General features: G+C 51.8%; 3 protein-coding genes across 15 annotated transcripts in view; 2 read left to right on the top strand and 1 right to left on the bottom strand.

The window, feature by feature from the left end:
- The first annotated feature begins 987 nt into the window (after positions 1-987).
- LOC103463259 (NACHT domain- and WD repeat-containing protein 1) lies at positions 988-13171 on the top strand. The gene is made up of 19 exons (XM_008406498.3): positions 988-1442; positions 2710-2795; positions 2867-2983; positions 3242-3596; positions 3681-4986; positions 5494-5697; positions 5795-5948; positions 6056-6173; positions 6296-6460; positions 6540-6737; positions 7836-7958; positions 8041-8240; positions 9150-9389; positions 9543-9633; positions 9707-9855; positions 10487-10760; positions 10839-11386; positions 11469-11574; positions 11856-13171. The coding sequence occupies exons 1-19, from the start codon at positions 1331-1333 to the stop codon at positions 12152-12154; spliced, it is 4845 nt and encodes a 1614-aa protein (XP_008404720.1). The 5' UTR covers positions 988-1330; the 3' UTR covers positions 12155-13171.
- On the top strand, positions 13165-16840 carry pdzk1ip1 (PDZK1 interacting protein 1). The gene is given in 8 exon segments (XM_081605820.1): positions 13165-13179; positions 13568-13634; positions 13637-13669; positions 13672-13791; positions 15069-15192; positions 15428-15496; positions 15893-15952; positions 16606-16840. Coding segments are annotated over 8 exon segments (555 nt in total). The 3' UTR covers positions 16673-16840.
- A 486-nt stretch (positions 16841-17326) lies between these two features.
- The window catches only part of patj (PATJ crumbs cell polarity complex component), a 46172-nt gene continuing 35871 nt past the window's right edge, over positions 17327-27627 (bottom strand). For 8 of the 13 annotated variants that reach the window (XM_081605727.1, XM_081605726.1, XM_081605731.1 and 5 more), the window contains 15 exons: positions 27119-27362; positions 26665-26895; positions 26533-26592; positions 26008-26220; positions 25855-25938; positions 25492-25790; positions 25007-25154; positions 24738-24824; positions 24203-24335; positions 23326-23351; positions 22609-22731; positions 19877-19981; positions 19428-19534; positions 19239-19362; positions 17327-19159 (listed from right to left, as the gene is read on the bottom strand). In XM_081605727.1, the coding sequence (XP_081461853.1) occupies positions 19013-19159; positions 19239-19362; positions 19428-19534; positions 19877-19981; positions 22609-22731; positions 23326-23351; positions 24203-24335; positions 24738-24824; positions 25007-25154; positions 25492-25790; positions 25855-25938; positions 26008-26220; positions 26533-26592; positions 26665-26895; positions 27119-27362 (2131 nt within the window). In that variant the 3' untranslated portion in view covers positions 17327-19012. Of the gene's footprint in view, positions 19160-19238; positions 19363-19427; positions 19535-19876; positions 19982-22608; positions 22732-23325; positions 23352-24202; positions 24336-24737; positions 24825-25006; positions 25155-25491; positions 25791-25854; positions 25939-26007; positions 26221-26532; positions 26593-26664; positions 26896-27118; positions 27363-27627 lie in introns of those variants that run through there. The other 5 variants (XM_081605734.1, XM_081605735.1, XM_081605736.1 and 2 more) reach the window with 5 other exon arrangements.

The following is a 27627-nucleotide window of genomic DNA, read 5'->3' as shown; positions in this document are numbered from 1 at the left end:
AGGAAGAAGAGGGAGAATCTATAAAGAGAGACGGATTCACTGCAGGATGAATCACATCAGAGTTTGGACTCAATCTCAGCTGCTGAGTCTCTGAAGATAGAACTAGTCGGCTGGAAAACAGAGATATATATATTTATACATGTATCCAATATATATTATTCAGTATTAATCATTATTTATTTGTGTTTGTATAGTTATATAAATATGTATTGATCTTACTAAATACTTTATTAAATAAATGATGAACGGCTGTGTGCTTTGTAATCTGCTCATCATTCATCAATATCAGAATATTCCATCCTATTCTATTGTTATAGCCACTAATATTTAAATATGCTGAACTATGTATTAAAAACATACTTAAATAATACAATTGTTTATAAATGTAGCTTTGATAGAACACTAATTCATTCATTTATTTCATTTTATTTTTTAACAGAATGGGTGAAACAGGTTTCCACTTGAATGTTTACAGGAAAAAGTTGGACATTCTGGAAAAATATCCAGAAACAGAAATAAAATGAAAACTGTTCCAGTTCCATTAAGATTGTTGTAAAGGAAACAAACATGATGATTTGATGGCAGGTTGTTGTCGTCAGCTGGACCCCAGAGACCTGCAGGTCCAAACAGCCTGCAGGTAAAACTGCAGAACAAACAGAAACTAAAGTTTGTTTTCAGGCTCTGGCTGACAAACACCTGCAGCTGAACCCGAGACGTCAGCCTTCATTTGAGAGCAGAAGTTTCAGAACCGGTTCCGGTTCTTCTGGGTTCATTTAGCTTCACATCAGAAAAACGTGTCTGAATCACATGACAAGAAGAATATGTTTAAATATAATAAAGTTAATAAAAAGCTAGATTGATTTGACAGTTGATGTTAATCTTCATCCTGAATTATAATAAAGTTTGAATAATAAAAGTTCAATAATAGAGAAAAAACGTGTAAAAACTGGATTAAAACATCAAACATGATCATTAAATCTGCTCAGATTTAATGTTTATGTTTCAGCTCCTGCAGGATGATGAAGATGATGATGAAGATGATGATGTCACAGGCTTGTTGTCCTCCTCTTCCTCGCTGTAATTAGTCTGCGCTGCAGCTGGGAGCGACGCCCCCTGGGAGATGCCGCCCTGAGCCCAGCCGGTGCGAACGCTGATCTTCAGAGCAGAACCTTCAGCAGCGCCGACCGGTCCGGTCCGGTTCTGCAGCTTCATCAGAACCCGTAAACAGAAACTCGGAGCTCTGCGGGGAGGAAACCATCCAGGGAAACCAGGAGCTGCAGGAGCGCCGACAGACAGAACCAGAACCAGAACCGGCAGACGGTCTGAGACCATGGATGGAGGACAAAGCTGCGGCGCGCGGGACGTCCTGAGGGGACGCTGCGAAGGAGCTCAGAGGACCGGCAGCAACATGATCCGAATCTTCATCAGCTCCAGCTTCACAGGTCAGTTCTGCTCCCAAGCCTGGTTCTGGAGGTCTGGGTTCTGGACAGAGTTCGGGTCCAGTTCTGCTGATCTGAGTTGATGTGTGAGAATCAGGTGAAACTGAATGTTCTGGTTCAGCCGGGTCCATCTGACCCGGTTCAGACCTGGAGCCTGGAAACGTGCAGAAACTTTTTCAGTTGATAAAAAGAACCAGAACCGACCCGAAAGCTCTGAGAAGTTCTGATTTGAATCTTTTACTGTAAATTATGAAACTGAACCTTTTTTAGCCTCAAACAAAAAGATGAAAGATTTATGGGAAAAGTTCATCGGTCCGAGCGCTGAGGTCAGTAAATGATCCGCCTCGGCTCCGGAGGTCCAACCGGGGCTCAGGTGGAGGCGGTCACATGACGCTGCTCTACTGGCGCGTTCAGAGACTGAAGCGGAGGCCGTTGCCATGGTTATTCAGACAGGTGGGCCGAGCTTTCCAGGTATTTATGCCACTTAGCATTTGGGGGCGGAGTCATACATGAGGCAGCATCTATGATGAAACGTCTGCGCTCCGTTCAAACGTTTCAGACAACTTTCAGAATAAAAGCTGAGCTCTTCATGCATGAGCCACAGGTTCCACTCCAGAACCAAGCCGACCCGGTTCCCCTCAGAACGTCTACCAGCTGGATCAACATGACCAGGGTTAGGGTTAGTGGCGCTGTCAAATCCTCTGAAGGCGTCCAACATGTTCTGGAGCGAGGAGCCGTGAAGATCCACGAGGTTCTGGAGGCTCTGGAGTGTCAGAGAGGTCCGCTCCGTGGTACCAGAGCTTACGGAGACCAGTCTGTTAGAAGTTCTGCTGTTGGTTCTGGTTCTGCTGTTGGTTCTGGTTCTGGTGTTGGTTCTGGTTCTGGTGTTGGTTCTGGTTCTGGTCCTGTTGTTGGTTCTGGTGTTGGTTCTGTTGTTGGTTCTGGTTCTGCTGTTGGTTCTGGTTCTGGTTCTGGTTATATTTCTGTTGGTTCTGGTTCTGGTGTTGGTTCTGGTTCTGGTCCTGTTGTTGGTTCTGGTGTTGGTTCTGGTTCTGGTCCTGTTGTTGGTTCTGGTTCTGCTGTTGGTTCTGGTTCTGGTGTTGGTTCTGGTTCTGGTTCTGGTTATATTTCTGTTGGTTCTGGTTCTGGTGTTGGTTCTGGTTCTGGTCCTGTTGTTGGTTCTGGTGTTGGTTCTGGTTATATTTCTGCAGTTGGTTCTGGTTCTGGTGTTGGTTCTGGTTCTGACAGGAATTCCCTGGTTTCTGTGCAGACATGACCGTTGAGAGGAAGGTTCTGCTGGAGAAGGCGTACCCGGAGGTCCGGTCGTTCTGCCGCCGTCTGGGTCTGGTCTTTGAGGTCGGTCCGTCCTCTTTCAGCACCGAGAGTCTGATGTAATCTTTCTGTGAGTGACATCACTTCCTGTCCAGGTGGTGGATCTGAGCTGGGGGATCCGGACCTTCCCGTATGGAGACCATGAGGTCAGTGAGATCTTCCTGCAGGAGATCCAGACGAGTCAGAAGGTTTCTGCTGGACCGGCCTTCGTGGTGAGTTGCTAACGTTCTCCAGGCTCTCATTGGTAAAACCCCGGCCGGTGGCGTTTGCGTCTCCTGCCGGTGGATCGATGCCACTGTACCTCGTAGACGTGCGGCTGAATGCGGCCAGTAAAGTGATGCTGCTTTGAGCCTCTCACCAGGTTCTTTACGCCTCGGCAGTTCCTCCATGATGCTGGTTGTTCTTTGATGTTCTGCATCTGTAGATGTGATCACGTTTACTTTGCTTCTCCTCATGTCTGGGTGCCAAAGGGCCTGCTGGGGAACCGGTACGGTCACCGACCTCTTCCTCGTCTCATCCCAGAAAAGCAGTTTGAGGTTCTTCTGTCCCCGCTGTCCAAGAATCCAGAAGGTGTTCAGCAACTGCAACAGTGGTTTCGGAAGGACAACAACTCTGTGCCACCCACCTATGTTCTGCAGCCAGTCACTGCACGATTCCCACACTACGATGACCTCCGACCTGAGGTGGCAAAGCTCCATGACGATGACCTTCTGTCTTGGCGCGTCACGGAGAGTCAGCTACTGCAGCTGCTACGCTCTGCAGCCACTGAGGCTGAGACGGCGGGAGACATCACAGCCGAGCAGAAGCAGCTCTTCTACTCATCAGGTGAGAAATGTCCCCCGGCATGGACATGTCCCCACGCTTGTCCTTTTGGTCCAGGAGGACTAACATTTCCTGCTTCTCATTCAGTCACAGAACGGGCGCTGGAGGAAGGCGTCTGGAAGGACAACTGCCAAATGGCCGCCTTGCTGTTCGTCCGGGAGATTCCTCGGCAAAGGATGAAGGACGGATCCAAACGTCTGGCCAGGTTCATGGACCTCACTGCAGACGGGCTGCTGGATGCTGAAGCTCAGGAGTTCCTCACCGGCCTGAAGTCGCGTCTGTACGCCACGTCCAAGAAGATCCTCAACCTGCACTGCGTGGAGCTGAACAGAGGAAGCATCGACCCAAAGCGCAAGGAACACGCCGAGTACCTGGACAGCGTCTGCCAGCAGTTCATCTCCCAGATGACGACCCGGATCAGCGAGGCTGTCAAACTGGAGGGGGAGGACAGGAGGAAGATCTGGGGAAGCACAGAGGAAGATGAGGAGGAGTTTGACTGGGTGGTGGAAGAGGCGAGGCAGCACACCGTCACGGCTGACGAGCTGAGCAAGAGTCTCCAGGGCAGAGATGGGCTTCTGGGAAAGATCTGCCTCGCCATGTGGGAGTCCACCCTGGTCCACCACGGTCCGCTGGTGATTCACGGCGCTGCTGGGATGGGGAAGACCGCTCTGCTGTGCAAACTGGCACAGGAGATGCAGGGTGTCCTGGATTCCAGGGCGGTGCTGGTTATTAGGCTGCTGGCCGCCCATCGTCCTCAGAGGCCAAACATCAGCCATGTCCTCCACAGCATCTGCCTCCAGGTGTGTCTGGCGTGTGGCCTGGCGCCACGCCCCCTGCTGTCGGTCAGCTCTCACCTGGAGCTGCAGCGGCTCTTCCAGAACATCCTGGAGAAGATTTCTCAGCAGGGGAACACTCTGCTCCTCATCTTGGACTCCCTGGAGCAGCTGGCAGACCAACATCAGGCTCACCTGTTGCGCTGGCTGCCCACAGACGTGCCTCCAAATGTCCACCTGCTGGTCTCCATGGAAACCACCAGCGAGGCGTTTGCCAGCATGCGGCTGAGGCTGAGCGCTGCAGGAAACGTCTTTGAGGTGGAGCGTCTGACTCGTGATGAAGGGCAGCAGATCATGGAGTCCCATCTGCAGGTGGCTAAGCGAACTTTGACCCAGGAGCAGAAGGACGCGGTCCTGCAGAGCTTCCACGCCTCCGGCTCTCCTCTCCACCTTCAGCTCATCCTGTCTGCTGCCAAGAACTGGACATCCTTCACACCACCAACCGAGCTGCGGCTGGGCTCCAGCTCAGAGGAAGTGATGTCACAGCTCCTCCTGAAGCTGGAGGAGAAACATGGGAAGGAGCTGGTGGGCGGGGCCTTGGGATACATCATGTTGGCAAGGTGAGGAGACTAGCAGAGCATCTGCTGAGGATGTGCTGGAGCAGAAGAACCTTTACAGGTTTACCTGGAACCCAACCTTTGTTTGGGCTGTTTGAACAATTTGTTCAATGGTGAATGGTAAAATGCTAACTTCAATTCAAATCATTAGCCAAGTGTGCTAAGCATCTTTAAAGCTAACAGAGGCGCTAAACCAAAAGTTAGCTCTGCTATCAGCTTATTGCCCACTGTTCAGGTTTGGAGCGGACAGGAAGCTGGTTCTGGTCCTCGTTCCCCTGAGGAATGGCAGGATGAGCAGATGGTGAAGTTCTGGATTTGCTCTTCCATGAGTCCAGAGATACGGATCAGGACTGAAAAAATAGATCCTGGATCTAAGCAGGAGGAGGTGATCCAGAAGTCCTTGGAGTTGGACCCGGAGAAGCTCTGGGTTTCCCTCCAGATGGACCTGGAGGTTCTCAGGATGATCCACTAAACCTAGAACCGACTGTCTCTGTCTCTATAACTCTACAGGAGAGGCCTGATGGAGGCAGAACTGCGTGATGTCATGTCATTGGACGATGATGTCATCGGTGAGGTATACAGGTATTCCCTGCCTCCGACACCTTCGTTAATCCGGATGCCACCTGTCCTGTGGGCGCGGCTCAAGCGGGACCTGCGGGACCAGCTGGAGGTCCAGTGGACCGACGGAGTCGCCATGCTGGCCTTCAGCAGCCGGTAAGATGTCCTCCAGTTGTCCTCCATGTCCATTCCAAATGTCCTAACCAGGAGCAGCTTCAGTTCTTCTGGAACAACATCGAGCTTCTTCTTCTAGGCTTCTCTCAGAGGTAGTCAAGACCCGCTATCTGACGCCAGAGCGACGGGGGCGGACCCACAGGATCCTGGCGGAGTATTTCCTGGGTCGCTGGTCTGGAAGATTGAAGCCGGTGGCTCTTCCGGGTCTGACGCTGCTGCTGTCCGACAGGAAGGTACCAGGACTCCTGTGGTGGACATGAGGAGACGTCTGAGCGTGCTCTCTGTGTGATGAAACAAATAGGGTGGATGTTGAGTTCTGATTGGTTCTCTGCTTCCCAAGGTCCCGCCCCAGCCGCTGTGGTTTGCTCCTGGATTGGCGAATGTCCGGAAGCTGCAGGAGTTGCCGTATCACTTGCTGCATGCCGGTCTGTGGGAGGAGCTACGGCAGGAAGTAGTAGGTATGTTGCATGACTGACCTGAGCGCGCTCAGACCAACCAGAGCTGCAGCACAGGAGCTTTTATCTGGACGTCCCTGTCCAGTTCCACCAGTGGATCCAGTGTCTCCTGGTTCTGTGTGCAGGCAGCGCCGAGTGGCTCTACTGTCAGAGCCGGGTCTGTGGGGTGTCCAGCCTGATCAGCGACCTGGACCAGTGCTCCCAGTACATGGACTGCTGTGAAACTGGACTGGTCCACGAGGCTCTGGTCCTGATGAAGAACAGCCTGGACATCCTGTCCGGCCACATGGGTCAGTGTGGTTGGGTGGGAACATTTTTGGCCCGTTTGGGTCGGTTCTGGGTGACCCGCTGTGCTTCCCCTGTCTCCAGACCGGTCTGTGTTTTACTCCGAGCTGCTGGCCCGACTCGCCCACCTGGCCTCCAGCTTCCGCACCGTGATTGGTCAGCTCTGCAGCCAGTGTGACGATTGGCTCCAAACGTGTCCGGAGCCGGTTCTGATCCCGAGGAGCAGCTTCCTGCAGCAGCCAGGGGGGGCGCTGCAGCACACGCTGACTGCAGCACACGGAGGTCAGAGAGCTGAGCCTTCAGAGACGTCAGTCCCTCATGTCCTCCATGTCCCTCATGTCCACCATGTCCCTCATGTCCACCATGTCCTCCATGTCCCTCAATGTCCTCCATGTCCACTGTGTCCCTCATGTCCTCCATGTCCCTCATGTCCACCATGTCCCTCATGTCCACCATGTCCTCCATGTCCCTCAATGTCCTCCATGTCCACTGTGTCCCTCATGTCCACCATGTCCCTCATGTCCACCGTGTCCTCCATGTCCCTCAATGTCCTCCATGTCCACTGTGTCCCTCATGTCCACCGTGTCCTCCATGTCCACTGTGTCCCTAATGTCCCCCATGTCCTCCATGTCCCTCATGTCCTCCATGTCCACCGTGTCCTCCATGTCCCTCATGTCCACCGTGTCCTCCATGTCCACTGTGTCCCTAATGTCCCCCATGTCCCTCATGTCCTCCATGTCCACCGTGTCCTCCATGTCCCCCATGTCCTCCATGTCCCTCATGTCCTCCATGTCCACCGTGTCCTCCATGTCCCCCATGTCCTCCATGTCCCTCATGTCCACCGTGTCCTCCATGTCCACTGTGTCCCTAATGTCCCCCATGTCCCTCATGTCCTCCATGTCCACCGTGTCCTCCATGTCCACTGTGTCCCTAATGTCCCCCATGTCCCTCATGTCCTCCATGTCCACCGTGTCCTCCATGTCCCCCATGTCCTCCATGTCCCTCATGTCCTCACAGCAGCTTCTAGAAGCTGAAATGTGATCTGATGTGGTTGAACAGAGGGATCGGTTCTGATCCATTCTGACCCGTTCTGACCGGTTCTGATCCGTTCTGACTGGTTCTGACCGGTTCTGATCCATTCTGACCGGTTCTGACCGCCCATTTAGTTTTACTGACAAACCGCAAAATAAGTTTCCTTCTTAAAGTCGCAGTTGCACCAAATGGGGGCGGAGTTTCCAAAGAGCCAATCAGCTGCTTCTGCGTCTCGGCCGATCCAGTCACCAGTCTGTCCCAGTCTGTCCCAGTCTGACCGGGTCAAACCGGGTCAGCCTCATCAGCTAAGGTTAGCATCATGAGTTAGCCGCCGCTGGCTGTGTCCAGGTGTGCTCTGCTTGGCCGTGGACGCGGCGGCGCAGCTGCTGGTCACCGGCTCGGCCGGCGGCGTGGTGGCGGCCTGGAGCCTCCTGGACAAACATCTCCTCCAGGTTCTGGAAGGACCATCAGGTGGGACCAAGAGCTCATGTCAGATTTCTTACGGCTCAGATCGGACCATGACGGCACTTCCTGTCTGTCTTGTCCTGCGTAGCGGCCATCTTGTCGGTAAAGATCATCGAAAGCTCCGCCCACTGCCTCTCATTGGCTGCAGACGGCTCCTTGAGGGGGTGGAGCTTAAAGAGTGGCCAGCAGCTGTTCTGCATCCAGGAGGCGGGGCCTGCTGGCTCCGCCCCTTCCTCGGCTCGCCTGCAGGTGTCGGACCAGCTGCTGTTTGTCCACAGCTGGATGCAGGTAGGTGGGCGGAGCCTGACTGGCTCTGATGTCCTGAAGGTTCTTTGGTCTTCAGCTCTGCTGCTTTCAGGGTTTGTCTCTTCAGTTCTCTGTTGTGATTTTGGGTTTTATCTTTCTGTGTAAATAAAGTTCTGGATCTGTCTTTTGGACGGGTTCAGTCCAAAGTCCGCCTGAGGTTCTGTCTGCTTCATGGTTTCATGAAGCAGACAGAACCAAAGGGTTCCACCTTCTGCACCGTGGAAGGTGGAACCCTTTGTGGTTCTCTGTGAGACGGACTGAAGGGTTTTCTGCTGTCCGTCTCCGTCTGTCTTACGGTCAGCAGGTCTTCACGTCCTGTTTATCTGGTTCTATCTGGTTCTATGTGGTTCTATGTGGTTCTATGCGGTTCTATCTGGTTCTATGTGGTTCTATGTGGTTCTATGTGGTTCTATGCGGTTCTATCTGGTTCTATGTTGTTCTATCTGGTTCTATGTGGTTCTATCTGGTTCTATGCGGTTCTATGTGGTTCTATGTGGTTCTATGTGGTTCTATGTGGTTCTATGCGGTTCTATGTGGTTCTATCTGGTTCTATGTGGTTCTATGCGGTTCTATGTGGTTCTATGTGGTTCTATGTGGTTCTATCTGGTTCTATGCGGTTCTATGTTGATCTATCTGGTTCTATGTGGTTCTATCTGGTTCTATGCGGTTCTATGTTGATCTATCTGGTTCTATGTGGTTCTATCTGGTTCTATGCGGTTCTATGTTGATCTATGTGGTTCTATGCGGTTCTATCTGGTTCTATGTTGATCTATGCGGTTCTGTGTTTTGGGGCATTCTGGGTTGACCCGTGTCGTCATGTTGGACCTTCCCTCAGCATGTTGGAGCTGCAGCTGGTTCTGAAGAACCCGGGTTTGTTTACTCTGTGTGCAGGTGAAGGTCTGGAAGTCGGACGGAACCGAGATCCACAGTGAGGACATGTCGTTGGTTTTGGGGGTTCTGGGAGATTTTGTGGTATCTCTGCATGACTCGGACCGGGTCAGAATCTTTGACCCGGTTGCTGGGACCCAGACGATGGTGCGGCTGACCCGGAGCCTGACTCCAGTGGTTTCAGTGGCCTCACCTAAACGTGGGTCATTATTTGTGGTGTCAGACGACGGGTTCCTGCATCAGGTGAGTTTTACCACTGAAACTAACTTTAGGCCTGAAACTGGACCAGAGTTTGAGGCTCTAGGATAATATTTCTATGTTGTCCTGGATGATTCCAGGATCTAGAACGTGATGTTTCACATGTTCTGGTGATGAAGGTGAACTTCCTGTCTGCAGATCTCCAGGACAGGACAGCAAACCGTCTCAGAGTTTCCTCTGCTTCCGACTCTTTTCTCGGCTTCAGAGGATGAGAAGATCCTGATGGCAGGTAGCAGAGACCCAACTGGACCAACCGGTTCTGGTCCTGAGGCCAAACCCGTGTTTCCTGCTGCTGTGTTCAGGAAGGGAGCGGACTCTGAGCCTGTTCCGCATCTGCAGCGACTCTGTGGACGGATTCCTGGAGCTGCAGCACGATGACGAGGTTTTATCGGCCTGCGTGTCGCCGGACGGCCGACGCGTCGTCACTGGAGCGGCGGATCAGCTGATCCGAGTGAGAACCAGCTGGTGGTCCTCCTCACTAACAGCAGGGAGGGGAGCCGACGCATCACAGCACTGAAACACGCTGAACATCCAGGTGGTGAAGCATCGCAGCAGACGGACCAGATGACGTGTTAAACCTCCAGAAACGTCCTGTCCAGCAGAGATGCTGCAAAACATGAGTTACTTCTGCTCAGTGCGGCAGGAACCCGTCTGCTTCTGCTGCCCTCCAACCTTCAAGTTCCTCTCAGATCTTTTTCTCCACAGAAACCACATCCGGTCTGGTTCCGTCTGGCTGTGATGGTCTCCAGGAACCAACCGAGCGACGGCTGCTGAAATCTAACCGTTCTATTTCTATAGATGATGACCCGCCTCTCCCAAGGCCAAACCTCTGATTGAGCCATAGAACATAGAAAGTTCTTCTAGATCAGCTCTTCTGCTCTGTCTTTTCTGACCTCCAGTTGCTGGTATTGAGCCCGGTTCTGGTTCTGGTTCTGGTTCTGCTGATTTGTCTTCCTGATAAATTCTCCGTCAGGATTTATTTCTGTAAACTGGCAGTTTGCTAATAAAATGAAGGAAAGATTGAATGAAGCTTTTATTGTGAAAGGAAGCCAGTGACGTCCTGTTGTGTCTGCTTTGGTCAGATCTGGTCGGTGACCACCGGCCACCTGGTGGACGCTCTGTGCGGCTGCAACGCTCCGGTCACCGCCCTGCTGCTCTATGACCACTTCGTGGTCTCGGCCTCCTCGGCGGCGGATTCGGTCCAGCTGTGGAGTCTGACCTACGACCCCAGCCACAAGCCCCTCCCACACATCCCGGCAGGCTCCGCCCACTCAGTCGTCACCAGAGACGGAGATCAGGTGTTCTACGTGCGCCACCAGACCCAGAGGGAAGTGCTGAGCTGGAACAACCGCACAGGTCAGAGCGGCTCTCTGGACGGGTCCAACCAGAGCTACGGATCCGGGTTCTCCTCTGACCCGGCCCGTTTCTGCCCAGGTTCCGTGTCGGAGCGCCTGCCGGTGTCTGCGGAGGTCAGCTGCCTGGAGCTGGCGCAGCAGAAGCGCCTCCTGCTGTGCGGGCTGCGTAGCGGCACGGTGCTGATCTACCCGCTGGCGTTGCCCCAGGAGACGCTGTGCATCCCGCCGCCGGAGGGCCTGACCCCGGTGCTCTGCCTGGCGCTCGGCTCCCAGGAGAGCCTGCTGGCCGTCGCCCACCAGGACGCGCTGCGTCTGTTCCAGGTCGCCACCAGAGACGGCTTCCCCGCCGTGGAGGGGCCCCTGGCGACGGCCCCGCTGCTCCACGCCCCCCCGTCACACATGGCGCTGCTGCCCCACCGCCGGCTGCTGTACGGGACGGCCGGCGGCGAGGTGAAGCTGCACGACTTCGGCACCGGCGTTGGCACCGACCTGCAGCCTCACAGCTCCGGGATCACCTGCGTCACGGCCAGCAACTGGGGGACGCACGCCCTGGTGGGCTCCCAGGACGCCACGCTGCGGCTGTGGGCCCTGGACCCGGTGGCCCTGGACCACACCATGGAGTACCAGGTGAGACCGGACGGCTTCAGGCCGCAGCGGAGACCCAGACTCCTCCACTCACCGTGCCGCTCTGCTCTGCCGTCCCAACCAGGGGCTTTTCTTCCAGGGCGTCCTCTGCGCCGCCTTCGCCGACAGCGACCGCTTCGTCTTCACCGGATCGCAGGACCAAACCGTCCAGGTCTGGGACGTCGCTTCAGGTGAGTTGGCTTCAGGACCAACAGGTACACCGCAAGATGGCCGCTGTTTTCCCTGAGGAGGAACAGCAGGAACCAGTCCTTCAGAACCTCAGAACCCAAACCAGAACTTCACCTCTGGTGGCGCTGGTCCATCCTTCCTTCCGTCCCTCCATCGTGTATCTTTCTGCCGTTTTCAGCATCATTTCAGAACTGACCCAGTTGGTCTTCTGCCCTTCTGGTTTGTCCGGTTGTGGTTCCAGTGGGTCCGGTTCCGGTCCGATGCGTCTGTTTGTCTCCATCAGGGAAGCTGCTGTGCGTCCAGTTCGTCTACTCGCCAGTCGTCCGCATGCTGACCTTCAGGAACGGCTTCGTGGGCCTGACCCTGCAGGGCCGCGTCGTCCAGGAGGCCTTCAGGTGTCCGGACCGGGTCGACCCGGACCACAACCCTCTGAGGAACATGAAGGCCCGGTACCGGGTCACCTCCAGGGAGAAGGGCGGGGCCGGCCGCTCCGACCTGCAGGTCTTCGACCCGGCCCAGATCAGCCTGAACCTAGTGAGCACGCTCAGCAGGAAGCCGTCCTCCGCCTGCGTCCTGCTGTAGGACCTGGAGATGCAGCTACTGCCAGATCTGAAGACTTCTGCTCACCTTCATCACGTAAAACATCTGCGTTAGTTTTACTGTGAAACCTTTAATGCTTTACGCTTCGCTTTTGTCATCTTCTACTAAAATGTTCTGCTGTCTAAAAATAGTTTATTGTGGTGAAGAACGTTCTCCTGTTCCGCTCCGTCTCCGTTCAGATCATGAATATCGGCCTCAGGCTACAGGAAGTAGCTTCATGCTAACAGCTGGTCGCCGCGTTTTGCTTTAGATTCCTTCAGATGTTCAACAGAACAGAAAGCAGCAAAGTTTGAGTTTGTCTAAAATGAATTTACAAAATAAAAGATTCTGTTTACTTTCTATGTTTTAAGTTTCCATGTTTTGGTTCCGCTTTGAGCTCGACTTCCTGTTTTATTTTGGTAATCCAGTGTGACTGTGTGGCTTTACTTCCTGTTGATCGGAGCCTCTGGATATCTGCATATCTCTAATCTCCTTGAAGATATGTAAACACAACGCTCTTCCCTCCTCACCCCTCCTGTTTCCATGGATCTGAGCGCTGCCAAGGACATCATTCCTGGATAACAACACCTCTATCGGACTTTGGGTTAGGCTGAGCAACATGGCTTCATGGCCCTTTGACCTCACCGCCTTCACTCATGTCTTTGTTTTGTCTGAATGTTGCCACCTGCCCTAATGCGTCCTTTCCTCTTTTTAATTTTACGTTGTTAGTATCTGTAGAGTTCTCCCTATTCAGAGGAAACTTAACTATTTTTCAGATTCTTGTTCTTCCAACCCAGAAATGTGATCAGACCAGAGGAACCTGAACAGGATCACATAGTTACTTTAGATCAACATTAGATTCTTTTTCTTCTTCTTTCCTTTGGTTTCTTATTTTGTCTGTATTTCATTTTAACTCGTGTAAAGCTTTTAACTGCCTTGTTGCTGAAAATGTGCTACATAAATAAAATTACCTCATCTTACAAAAACCTCGTTAAAAGAAAAATCTTCAATAAATGGAGACGCTGGAGGTAAACTGTTTATTTGTCTATTTTTAGCATCTAAAACCAAAATGACGGAGTTCATTTATTCTGCCTAGCAACAGAAACGTGATTGGATGGAAACACTGGACATTTGTTAGAAGTTTTTTAATGTTTCATAAAAACATTCTGGTTTCTAACAGGTGCAGTAAAACATTCTGCATCTGCAGCAGGTTTTAATTCCAGATTTGGATCAGAAACGTCCCGGATGTTAATCGATCAGTCTCATTTCCGCTGATCGGCCCCCCCGACACCAAACCGGGCTCGGTTCCGGTTCAGTTACCGTTACGGTGTGATAATCTGGTTGCCTTGACAACGGGCCTGAACCCATCCTCAAAGCGTTTCTGCAGGTAAACTTTGTGCAGAGAATCTGCAGCAGGAAGCCGGTTCTGGTTCCGGTTCTGTGGCCGCAGCAGCAGGTCGGGCCGAGCCAGTGGAGCAGATAACAGCCGGTTACAGATTAACAGAAATGATCCGAGCTCTGCAGGAACAGCTGCGGCTCTCAGATGTTTGTTTCAGACTCAGAGATGGGAAGAACCGAACTGACGTCCTGCCTGCTGGTTCTGGTTCTGGTTCTGGTCGGAGCCGCGGCGGCCCAGACAGGTAGGCTGCTTCACCCGGGACTCAACCTGAGGTTCTGAGATCCAATCCGGTAGAAAATGATAGGAAACAGTTTTAGCGTTAAAATCTAGAAAAAGTGAATAAAAATGAAGAAACTTTTGTTTTTAACCAAAATGGTAACTTTTTATTTGAAGGTGTGAATAAAACTGTAATAAACATGAAATAACATCTGATATGAACATGAAGCCTTTATGAATGTTTATTGTCATTCAGTAAATAATGACTTTTAATGCAAAGTTGCTCTAAAAGTCCATTAAAATGCCAACTTTGCATTAAATTATCATAATTTACAAAATCATGCAAAGTTGGCATTTTTAATGAAACGTTAGAGCAACTTTGGATTAAAAGTCATTATTTACTGAATGACAATAAACATTCATAAAGACTCGTTCATGTTTATTACATGTATTATGTCATGTTTATGTCATGTCAGCCTGATTCCAAAATAAAGTTTTACCACCAAAATATTTAAACGCAAAGTTTTAACGTAACTTTGATCCAGGAAGAATCTTTTCCGTTTATTATGATCATATAACAATAAAGCGATGAGTCATCGACCTGTGAACCAGGAACATAACGACTAAAAACAGAATATTTATGGGTCCAGTTTGTAAAATCACACTGTAAAAATTAACGGCAGTAATTTGGTTAATTTAGTCTTTCATAGAGGAAAAAACACTGAATATTCAAAAACTCACCATGTTATTCTATAAATGTCAGTTCCAAGCTAAATATTTAATTTACAAACATAATATTTAGCCAGGAAGTTGAAAATTAGCATCTAAGCTAAATATTTAACTCCAAATTAAATATTTAATATTTAAACCAACTTTGAATTCTGCTTATTAAATATCTAAATTAAAATTAAATATTTAGTTTAGTTTCACGTTGGCTTGCTGACAAGTGGAATATCAAAATAAAAGCTGAGTTTTGTGGAACTCTTGCTAAACCTTTAGGTTTTTCTTCGTTTCCTGTCCGACCTGGAAAACAAAGGATGGGCTTTTACTTTGAAAACCGGACGTTTAGTTTGCTGTTGACTTTTTACAGTGTAGCTGAACCGTCTTCCTGCAGATCTTTGGTTTCAGGAGTTGAACTGCAGCAGATTTAAAGCAACCAGATCTGCTGCTGTTCTGCCCACAGGTCAAAGGTCACCAGCCAGCAGAGTTCTGGTTAGCAGAACCGGTTCCAGAGAAACCGGGTCAGGACCGCCGCTCCACTCTGATTGGCTAACCATAGTGACCTCTGACCTCTGCCTGCAGGCCAGGCCAGCCCGTCGCAGCGGCTGCTGCCCCAGTGGCTGACGGGGATCGTCGCCGTCTGCGGCTTCCTCATCCTCACCTTCATCGCTGCGCTGGTGAAGAAGGTCTGGTGCGAGTCCAGCAGGTGAGTCACAACTCCTCTTCATCACTTCATCTTCATCGCCTGTGGAGCAGAAACAGTCTGTCTGACAGCTGAGGCCCTGTTTGATTGGACTAGACCACTTTTAGCAGATGAAGCTGTCTGCTGATTGGTCAGCATGAGCTGACGTGTGTGTGTGTGTGTGTGTGTGTGTGTGTGTGTGTGTGTGTGTGTGTGTGTGTGTGTGTGTGTGTGTGTGTGTGTGTGTGTGTCTCGTCAGCAGGCGCTCCAGCGTCGACGCCACCTTCGCTGAGACCAACCCGTATGAGACCCACCTGGACGGCCTGAGGTGAAGCTGCTGCCGCTTCAGGCGGGTTTTCCGCCACCTGCTGGCCAAAAGCGGCACAGCAGGAAAAAAGCTAAAGAAGCTAAACTTCCTGCTAACGAGACACTTTTCTAATTTAGTTCATTTTAAAAACTCTTTTAATCAAAGTTTTTATTGTAATTAATGTTTTTTTTCTTCTGTTTGTGATGTTATTAGTTTTTGTTGAGCTGATAACTTTATAACTTTATTCATAAAAGGACTAAATTTAGTCAGAAATATGAAAGGAAAGCTGAACATCTGCTAAGCTCCTCTGGTTAGTGGCGCCACCTTCAGCCTCCATCCTGGTCCAAGCGACCCGACCCGATCTGGTCCCGTCCAGATGTTTCATGTTGGGCTGATCCGACCCGGTTCTGTTTGCAGGCCGAGGAGCAGCCTGGAGTCGGAGAAGGGGAAGTACGAGACGCGGCTGGACCTGGCCAGGTAGGAACCGCAGACGAGTCGCAGAGACCTGGAGAACGGTCAGAACCGCAGCAGAACTCTGGGGTCAGAACCGCAGCAGAACTCTGGGGTCAGAACCGCAGCAGAACTCTGGGGTCAGAACCGCAGCAGAACTCTGGGGTCAGAACCGCAGCAGAACTCTGGGTCAGAACCGCAGCACTATGGTGACAGAACCGCAGCAGAACTCTGGGGTCAGAACCGCAGCAGAACTCTGGGGTCAGAACCGCAGCAGAACTCTGGGGTCAGAACCGCAGCAGAACTCTGGGGTCAGAACCGCAGCAGAACTCTGGGGTCAGAACCGCAGCAGAACAACTAAAAAACAAAATGACTCCAACTCTAGTCAGAGTCCACAGACGGAAGATTCATTTGGTAATTGATTCAAACGTTGGAGACCCAGCAGACCGGAACCTGTCCAGAGGTTTAAAAGCTCTGAGGAGCCGACCGGATCTCCTGCTCCGGTTCTGACCAGCATTCCTCCCCTGGAGAAACCAGGCCGAGTTATTAGCATTAGGAAGTTAAAACATGGCAGGAGTGAATGGAAGCAGCTGAAAATCCCATTTTTCTAACCAGTGACGCCTCGGCTGCTTGTTGCTCTGAAACCTGGAGCTTTGAAGCTGATTGTGTTTGTGCTGCAGGTCCAGAGACGGCAGCAACGTCTACGACAACGTCATCGCCGCCGAGGAGAAATCTACGGCCATGTGAGCGGCCGGCAGGCGTCCCGTTGGCTCAGAGTTCAATCACGTGACCCAAGAGACCAGTAACCCATAGCAACCAGATCCCTGTTCCTTCCTGTCCAGATCAATCAGTTATCCGAGCTGTTAATGATTCAGTGAAAACATGATGAACGTTTGTAATAAACTCTGATCCGACTCCCGGCGTCTTCCTGAACTTCACAGCATCCTGGACAGCAGAGATTAAACGTCCCAGTCAAAGTCCAGACCTGAGGCAGCAACTGAACATGAATGATTAATCAAGGTCATGTTTCCTAGTAAACCTTTAAATATCATTTTATCACCAACTTTAATCTGAATTCAGTTTCACTTTTTAAAAGAGATTAAAAGAAAAATAAAAATATTTTAAATTCGTCTCAAAACTGCAATGAAGAACAAACAGAAACAGAATTTTGATAAAAACATCAAGTGAAGTGATGAAGAGTAAAACGATGAAGGGTAGCGGTTCTGGTCCAGCACCAGACTTACTGGTCAGAACCAGAACCATTTAGCTTATGGTTGTTTCTGAGCTGCTGCAGGTTCAAATGCTAAATATAAAATAATTACACATCAAAATATGTTGTTTGAAACTTTAGTTTCAACAGAAAGTTTAACATTTAATCAAATGGAAACAAAGTGAAGCAGCTTAAAGAGAAAATCTCACTTTATTCCAACTAATCATCATTTAAATCTCACCAAGAATCAAAACATTTTCCAGAATCGTGACGTGGAAGTAAAACGTTTCAGGTTCTGATGTGGCACAAAAACACACAAATCTGATTATTTACAGTGGAATCAACAAATAAATTAAGAGAATATTTGACCACATGACTTGATATGTAGACGTTTGCTGACCGTTTTCCCTTTAGCCGCTCTGCTGTTACGCTAACAACAAGCTAGCTTTAGCATCTAAGGCATTATAAACATCTTCATAAATCTTCCTAAGCATATATCAGCGTTTCAGACTCATCACCAGTGAAATGTTAAATATTGGCCAGTTTGGATACGAAGCTGAAGTTCAATCTTGTGATAAATGAAACGTTGCTGTTTAAATGTTTCAATTAGAAACTTTGAGTTTGAGTGGAGATGAAATTACAGAGCTAGCCAAGCTAACCGAGCTAACAGCAGCTTGTTCAAGCTAACATGTTAGCACAGGTCAGACGCACGAAACACCCAGATTTTAAAGCAGCTGCCAGAAGCTGAGCTTTAAGCTGCAGTGATGACATCAGATTTAAACGTTTCTAAAGCCTGAAGCAGGTTTGAAACGTGGAGACGAGGAAAATTCAGCAGATTCTCAGAGGAAAACTTCAAGCTGCTCTGGAACGTTTTACACCAGCAGGGAAAACGGCCGGGAATGTTCCAACCACCCCTGGACGTTTACTGGAAAACTGGGCTGGTTTTCTGGGAAGTTGAAATCCAGGAAAACCTTCAGGGAGTTTTCAGCAGCCGAGTTTCTCCAGATCCGCTTCTCTGGGGTTGGAAGTTTATTTCGGGATCATGAGGAACGTCAGTCTGCAGATTTAATATGGACGTGGAAGACACTGCATCTGTTGTCAAGGCAACGGGCGCCATGCCAACAGCATCCTGAGAGCCGTCTCCATGGAGACGGACAAACAATAACGCTCAGAGAAATCACAGAAATGCATCGACTGCATGAAATAAAGTAACAAACTGATAAACGGCACTTTGGACCTGGAACAGAACCAGAACCGAAACCTTTGGGTCGCCTGACGGCAGGAAGCCAGCCGGACCCGCAGAACCAGAACCGGGACAGGAACCAGAACCCAAACCAACCTTTTCTTGGCTTTTCAGAACTTTTGAGGCTTTTCTGCGACCTGGTATGACATCATGGTTGCCGACCAATCAGACGGCTCCATGCTAAGCTGTGGTGCTAGCATCACGCTGCTGCATGCATCGGCACTGGGAACTCTGAAACATGCCGGGAATGATCCGGACAGAACCAGAACCTGTCAGGAGAAAGGTTCGACCCGAGGAATGAGGGGCGTCTCCATGGAGACGTGGTTGGTCGGTTCTGATGATCGGACCGGGTGACCCGGGTCCGATCCGAGCGTTCCGGTGGAACCGAAGCGAACCTGCAGGAGGACAGGCTGCAGTCCCCACTCCGGCCACCAGGCGGCAGACTGCTGGTCCTGCTGCGGCTCACTGGGCGGCGCCAGGCGGCGCTCCGGCTCCAGAACCTGACAGGAAGTTGTTCCACTGAGAAGCGGCAGAGGAAGGTGCGCATGCGGCAGCTGGCCTGATGGGCGGAGCAGGAAGTGAAGACGACGGCCTGCAGAAGCCGAATGACGGCGGAGACACGGGGACGTCCAGGTTAGGACAGGACGTCCAGAGTGACCGTCCCCCTCTGCTTCTTCAGGATGGTCACTGCTTGCTCATGGGTCACCGCCTGCAGACTCTCACCGTTCACCGCCAGAATCTGATCGCCACGCTTCAGACGCCCGTCCACCGCCGCCGCGCCCTGAGACACGGAGACACGGGACGGTCAGGACGGACAGAGGGGAGGTTCTGAGGCGACCCACGGACCGGCCGGTTCTGACCTTACTGAAGACGGTCTTGACGTAGATGGGAAGGTCTCCATGCGGACTGCCGAAGCCGCCGACGATGCTGAAGCCCAGACCCTCACAGCCTTTCTCCAGAGTGATGCTGCGGGGCCGAGGACCCCTGGGGACAGAGGTCAGAGGTCAGGGTCAGCTGACCTCCAGCCGGGCGTGTGTGTGTGTTCTCACTCTGACTCGGCAGGGGGGTGTGTGTCGGCGCTGGCCGTCAGGCTGGAGCTGCTGGTCAGACTCTCCACCTGAGAAGCGATGGCGCTGATGTTGGTGTCGGCCACCACCTGAAGACAGCAGACAGGTTTCAGGTCCGATCAGAACCGGTTCTGATCGGACCTGAAACACGTCCTCAGAAGGGACGCGTTTCTCAGGACGTCTGGTTCTGACTGGGTCAGAACCACACTAGAACCAAGACCATGTCTGGACCTGGAACCGTCTTCCAGTTGGACCAATTGGACCGGAGCCACTCTGAAGGTTCTGGTTCTAAAGGTTGACGGATCCGGACACAGGCCCGGTTCTAGCTGCTCTTCACAACATCAGAGCTGGGCCAGAACCTGGGTTGTACTTTCTTTCCACCATGACCGGAGGCGGTGCCGGTTCTGATCCGAGCAGAACCTCAGGCTCACCTGCAGGCTGATGTTCCCGTAGCTGTTCTTCAGCATGGCGACCACCTCGCTGTGGGACAGGCCGTCCACCGGCTGTCCCCCGACGCTGACGATACGGTCCCCCACCTGCACACACAGAACCTCAGGCCAACAGAACCGACACGGCCGCATCCACCAGAACCGCCTTCAGCAGGCCAGGTTTTCAGAACAGAACCAGACTGAAGTCCAGAACCCGGGTCAGCCAGTACCAGAGCCGTCAGGAAGATGGACCAGCAGGAAGAACCTCTGAGGGTCTGTGTGGTTCTGGACGGACAGTACCAGCAGAACTCTAAAGGGGTTCTACCAATGAGTGGACAGGAACCAGAACACCAGGACTGAGTTCTAGCACCTCAACCAGAACCACGGATGTTGAACCCAACAACCCGGAACATCAGTGTGAGAGCTGGAGGTCCAGGTGGGATGTGGTCCGACTGGATCAGAACCCGAGTGCAGAACATCCCAGTGAACAGCTGGTTCTGACAGGTGAACTGGGATGGAGATCCGTCCCGCTGATGGTCCACCTGGAAGACGCTCAACGTCCCCAGAGGACAGAGTCTCTCAGAACCGAAGCAGAACAAACCCGACGGTCCCAGGCGGACCAGTACCAGCGGTACCATTTGGATTCTTTCAGTATTTCTGTGAAAGAACCTCGTTTCCTGAAACCGTCACAAACCAAACTGGCCTCTTCACTGGATAATGTCCGGCAGAAACGTTGCTTCATCCAGGTGAGAACAGACCTTCTGATTGGCTCCTCCGGTGAGAACAGACCTTCTGATTGGCTCCTCCGGTGAGAACAGACCTTCTGATTGGCTCCTCCGGTGAGAACAGACCTTCTGATTGGCTCCTCCGGTGAGAACAGACCTTCTGATTGGCTCCTCCGGTGAGAACAGACCTTCTGATTGGCTCCTCCGGTGAGAACAGACCTTCTGATTGGCTCCTCCGGTGAGAACAGACCTTCTGATTGGCTCCTCCGGTCTGAAAGCAACCTGTGAAGGTTTAGAGCTGATAAAACTGTTAAAACGTTAAAGTCTTCATGGCCTCCATCTCTGACTGGTTTATGTTCTGATGTCTGGAGCGTTTCCATCATTAAACCTCCATTCCACTGTCTCACCCTTCAGACCAGGTGCTCAACACGTCGATCCACCGATCAATCGATCGATCGATCGACCGGAAAGGTTTGGAGTCGATCTCTGCAGGTGACAAGCTGAACGGCGTCAGGACGCTGAGTCAGCACTTCCTCTTCCGACAGGCTTATCAAACATATTCACTGAGATCCTGAACGTTTGTAGCTTCATTAATAAAGAATAATTATAAAAAGTCAACGAAACATTTAAAATTAATAATCTCAGTAATTATTGTTTCAACAAGATGTTGCGCAATTCAGTGCGTTTCAGTTCCATTAACAAAAAACAAAACGACTGAAAGACGACTGAGAGCAGAGCAGGAGTTTAAACCAGCTGCTCAGCCACCGCTGTGATCATGAGGATTATTAATAAACACCAAGCCTGGAAACCTGATATGTAACAGACTGAATGTTTTTAATGTAATCTTTGCTCGGCTTGCAAAGTGCAGGCGGTTGCCACGGCAACAGGTGTGTTTAACCGACAGAGAGAGTAAGAAGGTGTTTCCAGCTGGTCGTCTGTTCGGGTCGTTTTACCTTTGCTGTGGCTCTTCACACCTGCTGTAGGTTCTGAACATTCAACTTGGACTGATTACCTGGTTGGTTTGTGAGCAAACATCACAACAAACAAATATATTTCATTAAGTTTTAACAAATTCTACCGCGATAATTATGTGATTAAATGAATTATATCAGGTTTGCCTTCACCTTTACTGGCTCTTTGGTTTCTAACTGCTGAGGGAGAATCAGCAGGTCTTCAGGTCCGTCTGCTGTGGATCACAGGATCTCCTGGTATTCCAGGCTCAGCACTGACCCGGTTCCGGTTCTTCCCAACAGCAGGAGATCCGGTCCTCTGCAGTCTGGGGTTCCTCAGGGCTGATGTTGGGCCTGTTCTAGTTTCTGGGTCTCTCTCTGCTCGGTCAGATCCTGTAACATGGCCGCCGGTCCGCAGAGCCCATGTTACCGGGTCGTCCTCAGGACGTTTCCCTAAAGGAGGACAAGCTGAGCCCGGTTGGTCGGCGCCGTGTACGTTTGGGCCGACCTGAGAGCCGGTCCAGGTCCACCAGATGACTTCAGAACCGGGTCAGGTCTCAGTTCACTTAAAATATGGAACATTCTGATCCCAGTTCAGTCCACTTCAACCCAAATCCAGTCCGTTTGTTTTACTTGATGTGAGCTCTATTCACCCTCTGACCTCTGACCCCTGACCTCGGTGAAGGTTCAGTTTGAATGTGAACGCCAAGCGGACCAGAGACGGCTCCACAAGCAGGAAGTGGACTACAGCACAGGGCATTCTGGGTAAATACAACCAAAGCTAACATGCTAGCCTAGCGCTAGCAGCAGAAACGGCAACATTTCAATCATTTCCCAGCCAACATGGCCGACCGGCCGGCGGCTCCGACCCGCTTCCTCTTCCTACAGAAACGGTTCTGTTCCAGGTCCGGTCTGATGAACAGGTGACGGTTCCCAACCAGAACCAGAACTTCATGGATGAAGCAAGCAGAAATGAACAGCGGCTCTCCAGAAACAGAACCTGCTGATCGGGTCGTGCCAAGTTGTTCTGGAGCGGAACCAGAACCGGAGCGGCGCTCACCTTCAGCCGGTGCGTCTTGGCGGCGACGCCGTTGGCCCGGATCATGGCGATGAAGACGGGGACGTCGCCCAGCGGGCTGCCCTGCCCCCCCGCCACGCTCACACCCAGGGAGTCGCCGCTGCCCTGAGTGGGTCAGAACCAGAACCAGAACCTCACTCAATCACAGGAAACCAGAGGAGGTTCTGTCTGCTGCTCAGTGATCGGACCCAGGTTCTTCTTGTTGGTTCTGGTCAACGGGATGGTTCAGAACCAACAATGTGGGTTCTGGACTGGTGTTGGGAATAATACCGGGTTCAGATCGGGTTCTGAAAGCAGAACAACTTTAGATTTGGGTCAGAACCACTTCCAGACAAATCTGGAGCAGGAGGTGGTACTGCTGGATGGGCCCGGTATCGGTACCGGTACCATTGTGTTGGAAACGGATCAGAACTTCTGTAGCTTCTGGTTCTGAAGATAAACCCATTTATTTTGGTTCTGGTCCCTGTTTGGACTTAGGGAGGTTCTGAAATGATGGATCCAGTACAGAACCTGCTGGACCTCATTTGGACCAGAACCAGATCTCTGAGGTTTCCCTAAAGATCGAGACCAGAGGTTCTGGAGAAGATCCAGTTGGTTCTGATGGTGACATCACACACCTCAGAGGTCCAATCAGAGAGCAGCAGAGTCAGAACCGGTTCTGGTTCTGAAGAACTCAGGTGTGTTGTGAGACGACGTTACCCTGGTGATCTGCACCGTCCGGACGCCTGCAAACACACACACACACACACACACACACACACACACACACACACACACACACACACACACAGATCAAACACACACACACACACACACACACCACACACACACACACACACACAACACACACACACACACACACACACACACCCAGACACACACACACACACAGACACACACACACAGACACACAGACACACACACACACACACAGACACACACACACACACACACAGACACACACAGATCAGACACACACACAGATCAAACACACACACACACACACACAGACACACACAGACACACACACACACAGACACACACACACACACACACACACACACACAGATCAACACACACACACACACACACACACACACAGACACACACACACACACAGATCAAACACACACACACACACACACACACACACACACACACACACACACACACACACACACACAGATCAAACACACACACACACACACACACACACAGACACACAGACACACACACAGATCAAACACACAGACACACACACACAGATCAAACACACACACACACACACACACACACACACACACACACACACAGATCAAACACACACACACACACACACACACACACACACAGACACACACACACACACAGATCAAACACACACACACACACACACACACACAGACACACACGCACACACAGATCAAACACACACACACACACACACACACACACACACACACACACACACACACACACAGACAGACACACACACACACACACACAGGTTGGATCTTCCAGCTGATTCTTTTTAAATGTCCTGAACTTTTTTAGAGTTTAGATTCTCTGGTCCCACCTGAGCTGCTGTCGGAGCAGGAAGTGATGTCACTGCTGGTCTTGGCGCTGATTGGCCCAGGGGTTGCTGTGGGGTCAGGTGAGGCAGGTGGGGGGGGCGGAGCCTCAACACCTGAGCTGCAGACGTTGCTCATCTGGAAGGTAAAACGTTTGATGGCTCAGCCACAGTAACAGATAAAACCCAAACAAAGAGGATAAATTGGTTCCTGTTGTGTCTCTAGAAATCGCTGCCACTTCCTGTCGTTTCCTCTCCTGCGTTTCTGCCAGCAGTAACTTCCTGCTGGTCAGAACTCGTGATGCAGTTTTACAGAAAACAGCTGGAAACTTTTTTCACTTTCATTGAATTTGGTGCGTTTCTGCATTAAATTCATTTTCAGAATTAAAATCTGTGTAATTTTCACGTCAAGCAGCTACAGAAGCACGCCACACTTTTCAGATCACAGCCATGACGACCAGCAGCACCTCTGTTACTGAACCTGATCCGAACCAGCAGCTCCACCGGGCCGGTCGGTTCTGACCCGGTGTCAGAAACCCACCTGGCTCCCCCCGGTGGTCAGTCTGGAGCACATCCAGGACGCGGCTTTGAGGCGGCCGAGCTCCAGCTGGACGGGTCCACGGGCGCACTGCAGAACCCACAGAACCACAGGGACCCGGGTCAGAACCAGAATCAGCTCTGCACATAAAGTTCTGGTTCTTAAACGGATCGTACTGAGCAGAACCAACCCTTCCTCTCCAACTGGACCGGACCAGCTGCTCTCGGGTCAGGAGGTGGACCCCCTGCCTTCGTCCTCATCCTCATCCTCACCTTCAGCATGGCGGCCACGCCCTCCTGGGACGCGCGTCTCGTGTCCTCTCCGTCCACCGACAGGATCTGGTCTCCCTGCATCAGCCGTCCGTCCAGCTCAGCAGCGCCCCCTCTGACCACCTCTGAGATGAACACGCCGCTGCCGCTCCTGACACACACACACACACACACACACACACACACACACACACACACAGATCAAACACACACAGATCAAACACACACACACACACACACACACACAGATCAAACACACACACACACACAGATCAAACACACACACACACACACACACACACACAGATCAAACACACACACACACACACAGATCAAACACACACACACACACACACACACACACGCACACACACACACCACACACACACACAGATCAAACACACACACACACCAAACACACACACACAGATCAAACACACACACACACACACACACACACAGAGTTCAGTAGAGCTCGGTTGCAGTACCACCGTTCACCCGTAGAGGGCGCCACATTTAGATGCTGCGGTTCTGGTCCCGGTCCGGTTCCCCTACAGAGTTCTGGGCCCTCAGACCCGGTTATGGAGTCGGACCTCTTGCCGACGATGCTGAAGCCCAGTCCTCTGCCGCTCTTCTTCTGCAGTTCCACCCGGAACCGGTCCAGGTTCTCCTCGTCCCGGAACCGGGCCTCGTCCCTCAGAACCGTCAGCCGGACCATGGCCGGCGTCTGGCGCAGGGCGGCGATGGCCTCCTCATGGGACGCCCCGCGCAGATCCACGCCGTTCACCTGGACACAGAACCGAGCGTCAGCCCAGCAGAACCGGAACCAGAACCAGAACCAGCAGCCGTACCTCCAGGATCTGGTCTCCGGCCCAGAGCCGTCCATCCCGGGCCGCAGCTCCTTCCTCGTACACCTCGTGGATCACGATGGCGTTCTGCAGGAGAGACCGCGACCCGTTTGAGACCGAACCGGTTCTGTTCAGCCCGACAGAACTTGCTGTTACCAGCTGGGTGTCTGTTCCTCCCACGATGCTGAGCCCCAGTCCGGACCGACCCTTGCAGATCTCCAGAACCGTTTCCTGACCCGGAACCACGGTGCAGCCAGACGGGTCCGACGCGGGCGGCCCAGAACCGTGGGCGGTACCTGGGCTAGCGGAATGGACCTCGGCGCCGACCGGAGGAGGAGAAGCCGCCGCCTGTCGGCTGGAGCTGCTGGACTGGACCCGGATCAGAACAGAACCGTAAACCCAAACCAGAACCAGCTGCAGGTTCTGGTTCTGAACCAGGTCCTGCGTAGTTGATGCTGGTTCTTTGGGTCTGAAACGGGTCGGTTCTGAACACTTTTGTCTGGACCCAAGTGCGGTCCAAACGTCGGTTCTGGTAAATGTTTGGCAGTGCGGGAAGCGCCATATTTGGACGTGTTTAAACAGATCAGAACCTTTCAGAACCAGAAGACCGGGTCAGCTTGCTGTTAAACAAGCCGGTTCTGACCCGACCCGCTCCAGAAGCCCGTGGTGTGCTGTCGGTACCTGGAGCTCCGGCGGCGCCCTGGCAGCCTGCGGATCGCCATCTGCGGCGTCGCTGAGCCTCTGCAACACAGAACAGGGCGAGTCAAGGTTCTGGTTCTGGTCCGTCCTCTAACTGGACTCTGCAGGATGAACCTGGGAGCGGCCGAAGGAGGCGGAGCTTCCCTGGACCGTCCCCTGGACCGTCCCCTGGACCGTCCCCTGGACCGTCCCCTGGACCGTCCCCTGCGTCTCCACCTCTGGCCTCTCGGGGGCGCCGTCGCTCTGAACAAACCCGTTGGTCGGGTTCTGGTCCTGTTCAGCAGAACATGGGTCAGTTCTGACCGGCGGGTCTGGCGACGGGCAGAGGGGGGCGGAGCTTCCGACCTGTCCCGGAAACACAGAGGCGGCCATGTTTTTACATCCACCTGAACCCGGTTCTGATTCTGCCTCAGGTTCTTCTCCGTTTGGTCTGCGGCTCCCCCTGCTGGAGGGAATCGCCACTGCAACCCTGCAGGTTCTGCTTCCTGACTCTGACCTTCGACCCCAAGAACCCGAAGGCACCAGAAGTTTAATGTGTTGAGGTGTGTGTGAATGTGTGTGTGGTTACCTCCAGGCCGCCTGGGGTTAGGCTGGGCGGGGCAGCAGGAGGAGCAGCAGGAGGAGGAGCAGCAGCAGCAGGAGGAGCAGCAGGAGGAGGAGCAGCAGGAGGAGCAGCAGCAGGAGGAGGAGCAGCAGGAGGAGCAGCAGCAGCAGGAGGAGGAGCAGCAGGAGGAGCAGCAGCAGCAGGAGGAGGAGCAGGAGGAGGAGCCGTTAAAGGAGAAACAGCCATCTGGTTTACAGCATCGTCGTTTCTAGAGACAAAGAAGAAGAAAGTGAAACCAAACAGCTGCTGGTGTTTCTGAAGAAGAAGTAGTAGTAGTAATAGTAGTAGTAGTAGTAGTAATAGTAGTAGTAATAGTAGTAGTAGTAGTAGTAATAGTAGTAGTAGTAGTAGTAATAGTAGTAGTAATAGTAGTAGTAGTAGTAATAGTAGTAGTAATAGTAATAGTAGTAGTAATAGTAGTAGTAATAGTAGTAGTAATAGTAGTAGTAATAGTAGTAGTAGTAGTAATAGTA

Source organism: Poecilia reticulata, chromosome 4 (assembly GCF_904066995.2).
Source record: "Poecilia reticulata chromosome 4, P_reticulata-male-v2, whole genome shotgun sequence".
Lineage (NCBI taxonomy): Eukaryota > Metazoa > Chordata > Actinopteri > Cyprinodontiformes > Poeciliidae > Poecilia > Poecilia reticulata.
This window is presented reverse-complemented; position numbering and strand designations above follow the sequence as displayed.

Bases quoted from the DNA above. Each gene is read 5' to 3' on its own strand.
- LOC103463259 (XM_008406498.3), top strand. From the start codon at position 1,331: ATGGATGGAGGACAAAGCTGCGGCGCGCGGGACGTCCTGAGGGGACGC. The intron at 3,597-3,680 runs GTGAGAAATGTC...CTTCTCATTCAG, and splicing joins GCAGCTCTTCTACTCATCAG to TCACAGAACGGGCGCTGGAG. The intron at 6,174-6,295 runs GTATGTTGCATG...TTCTGTGTGCAG, and splicing joins GCTACGGCAGGAAGTAGTAG to GCAGCGCCGAGTGGCTCTAC.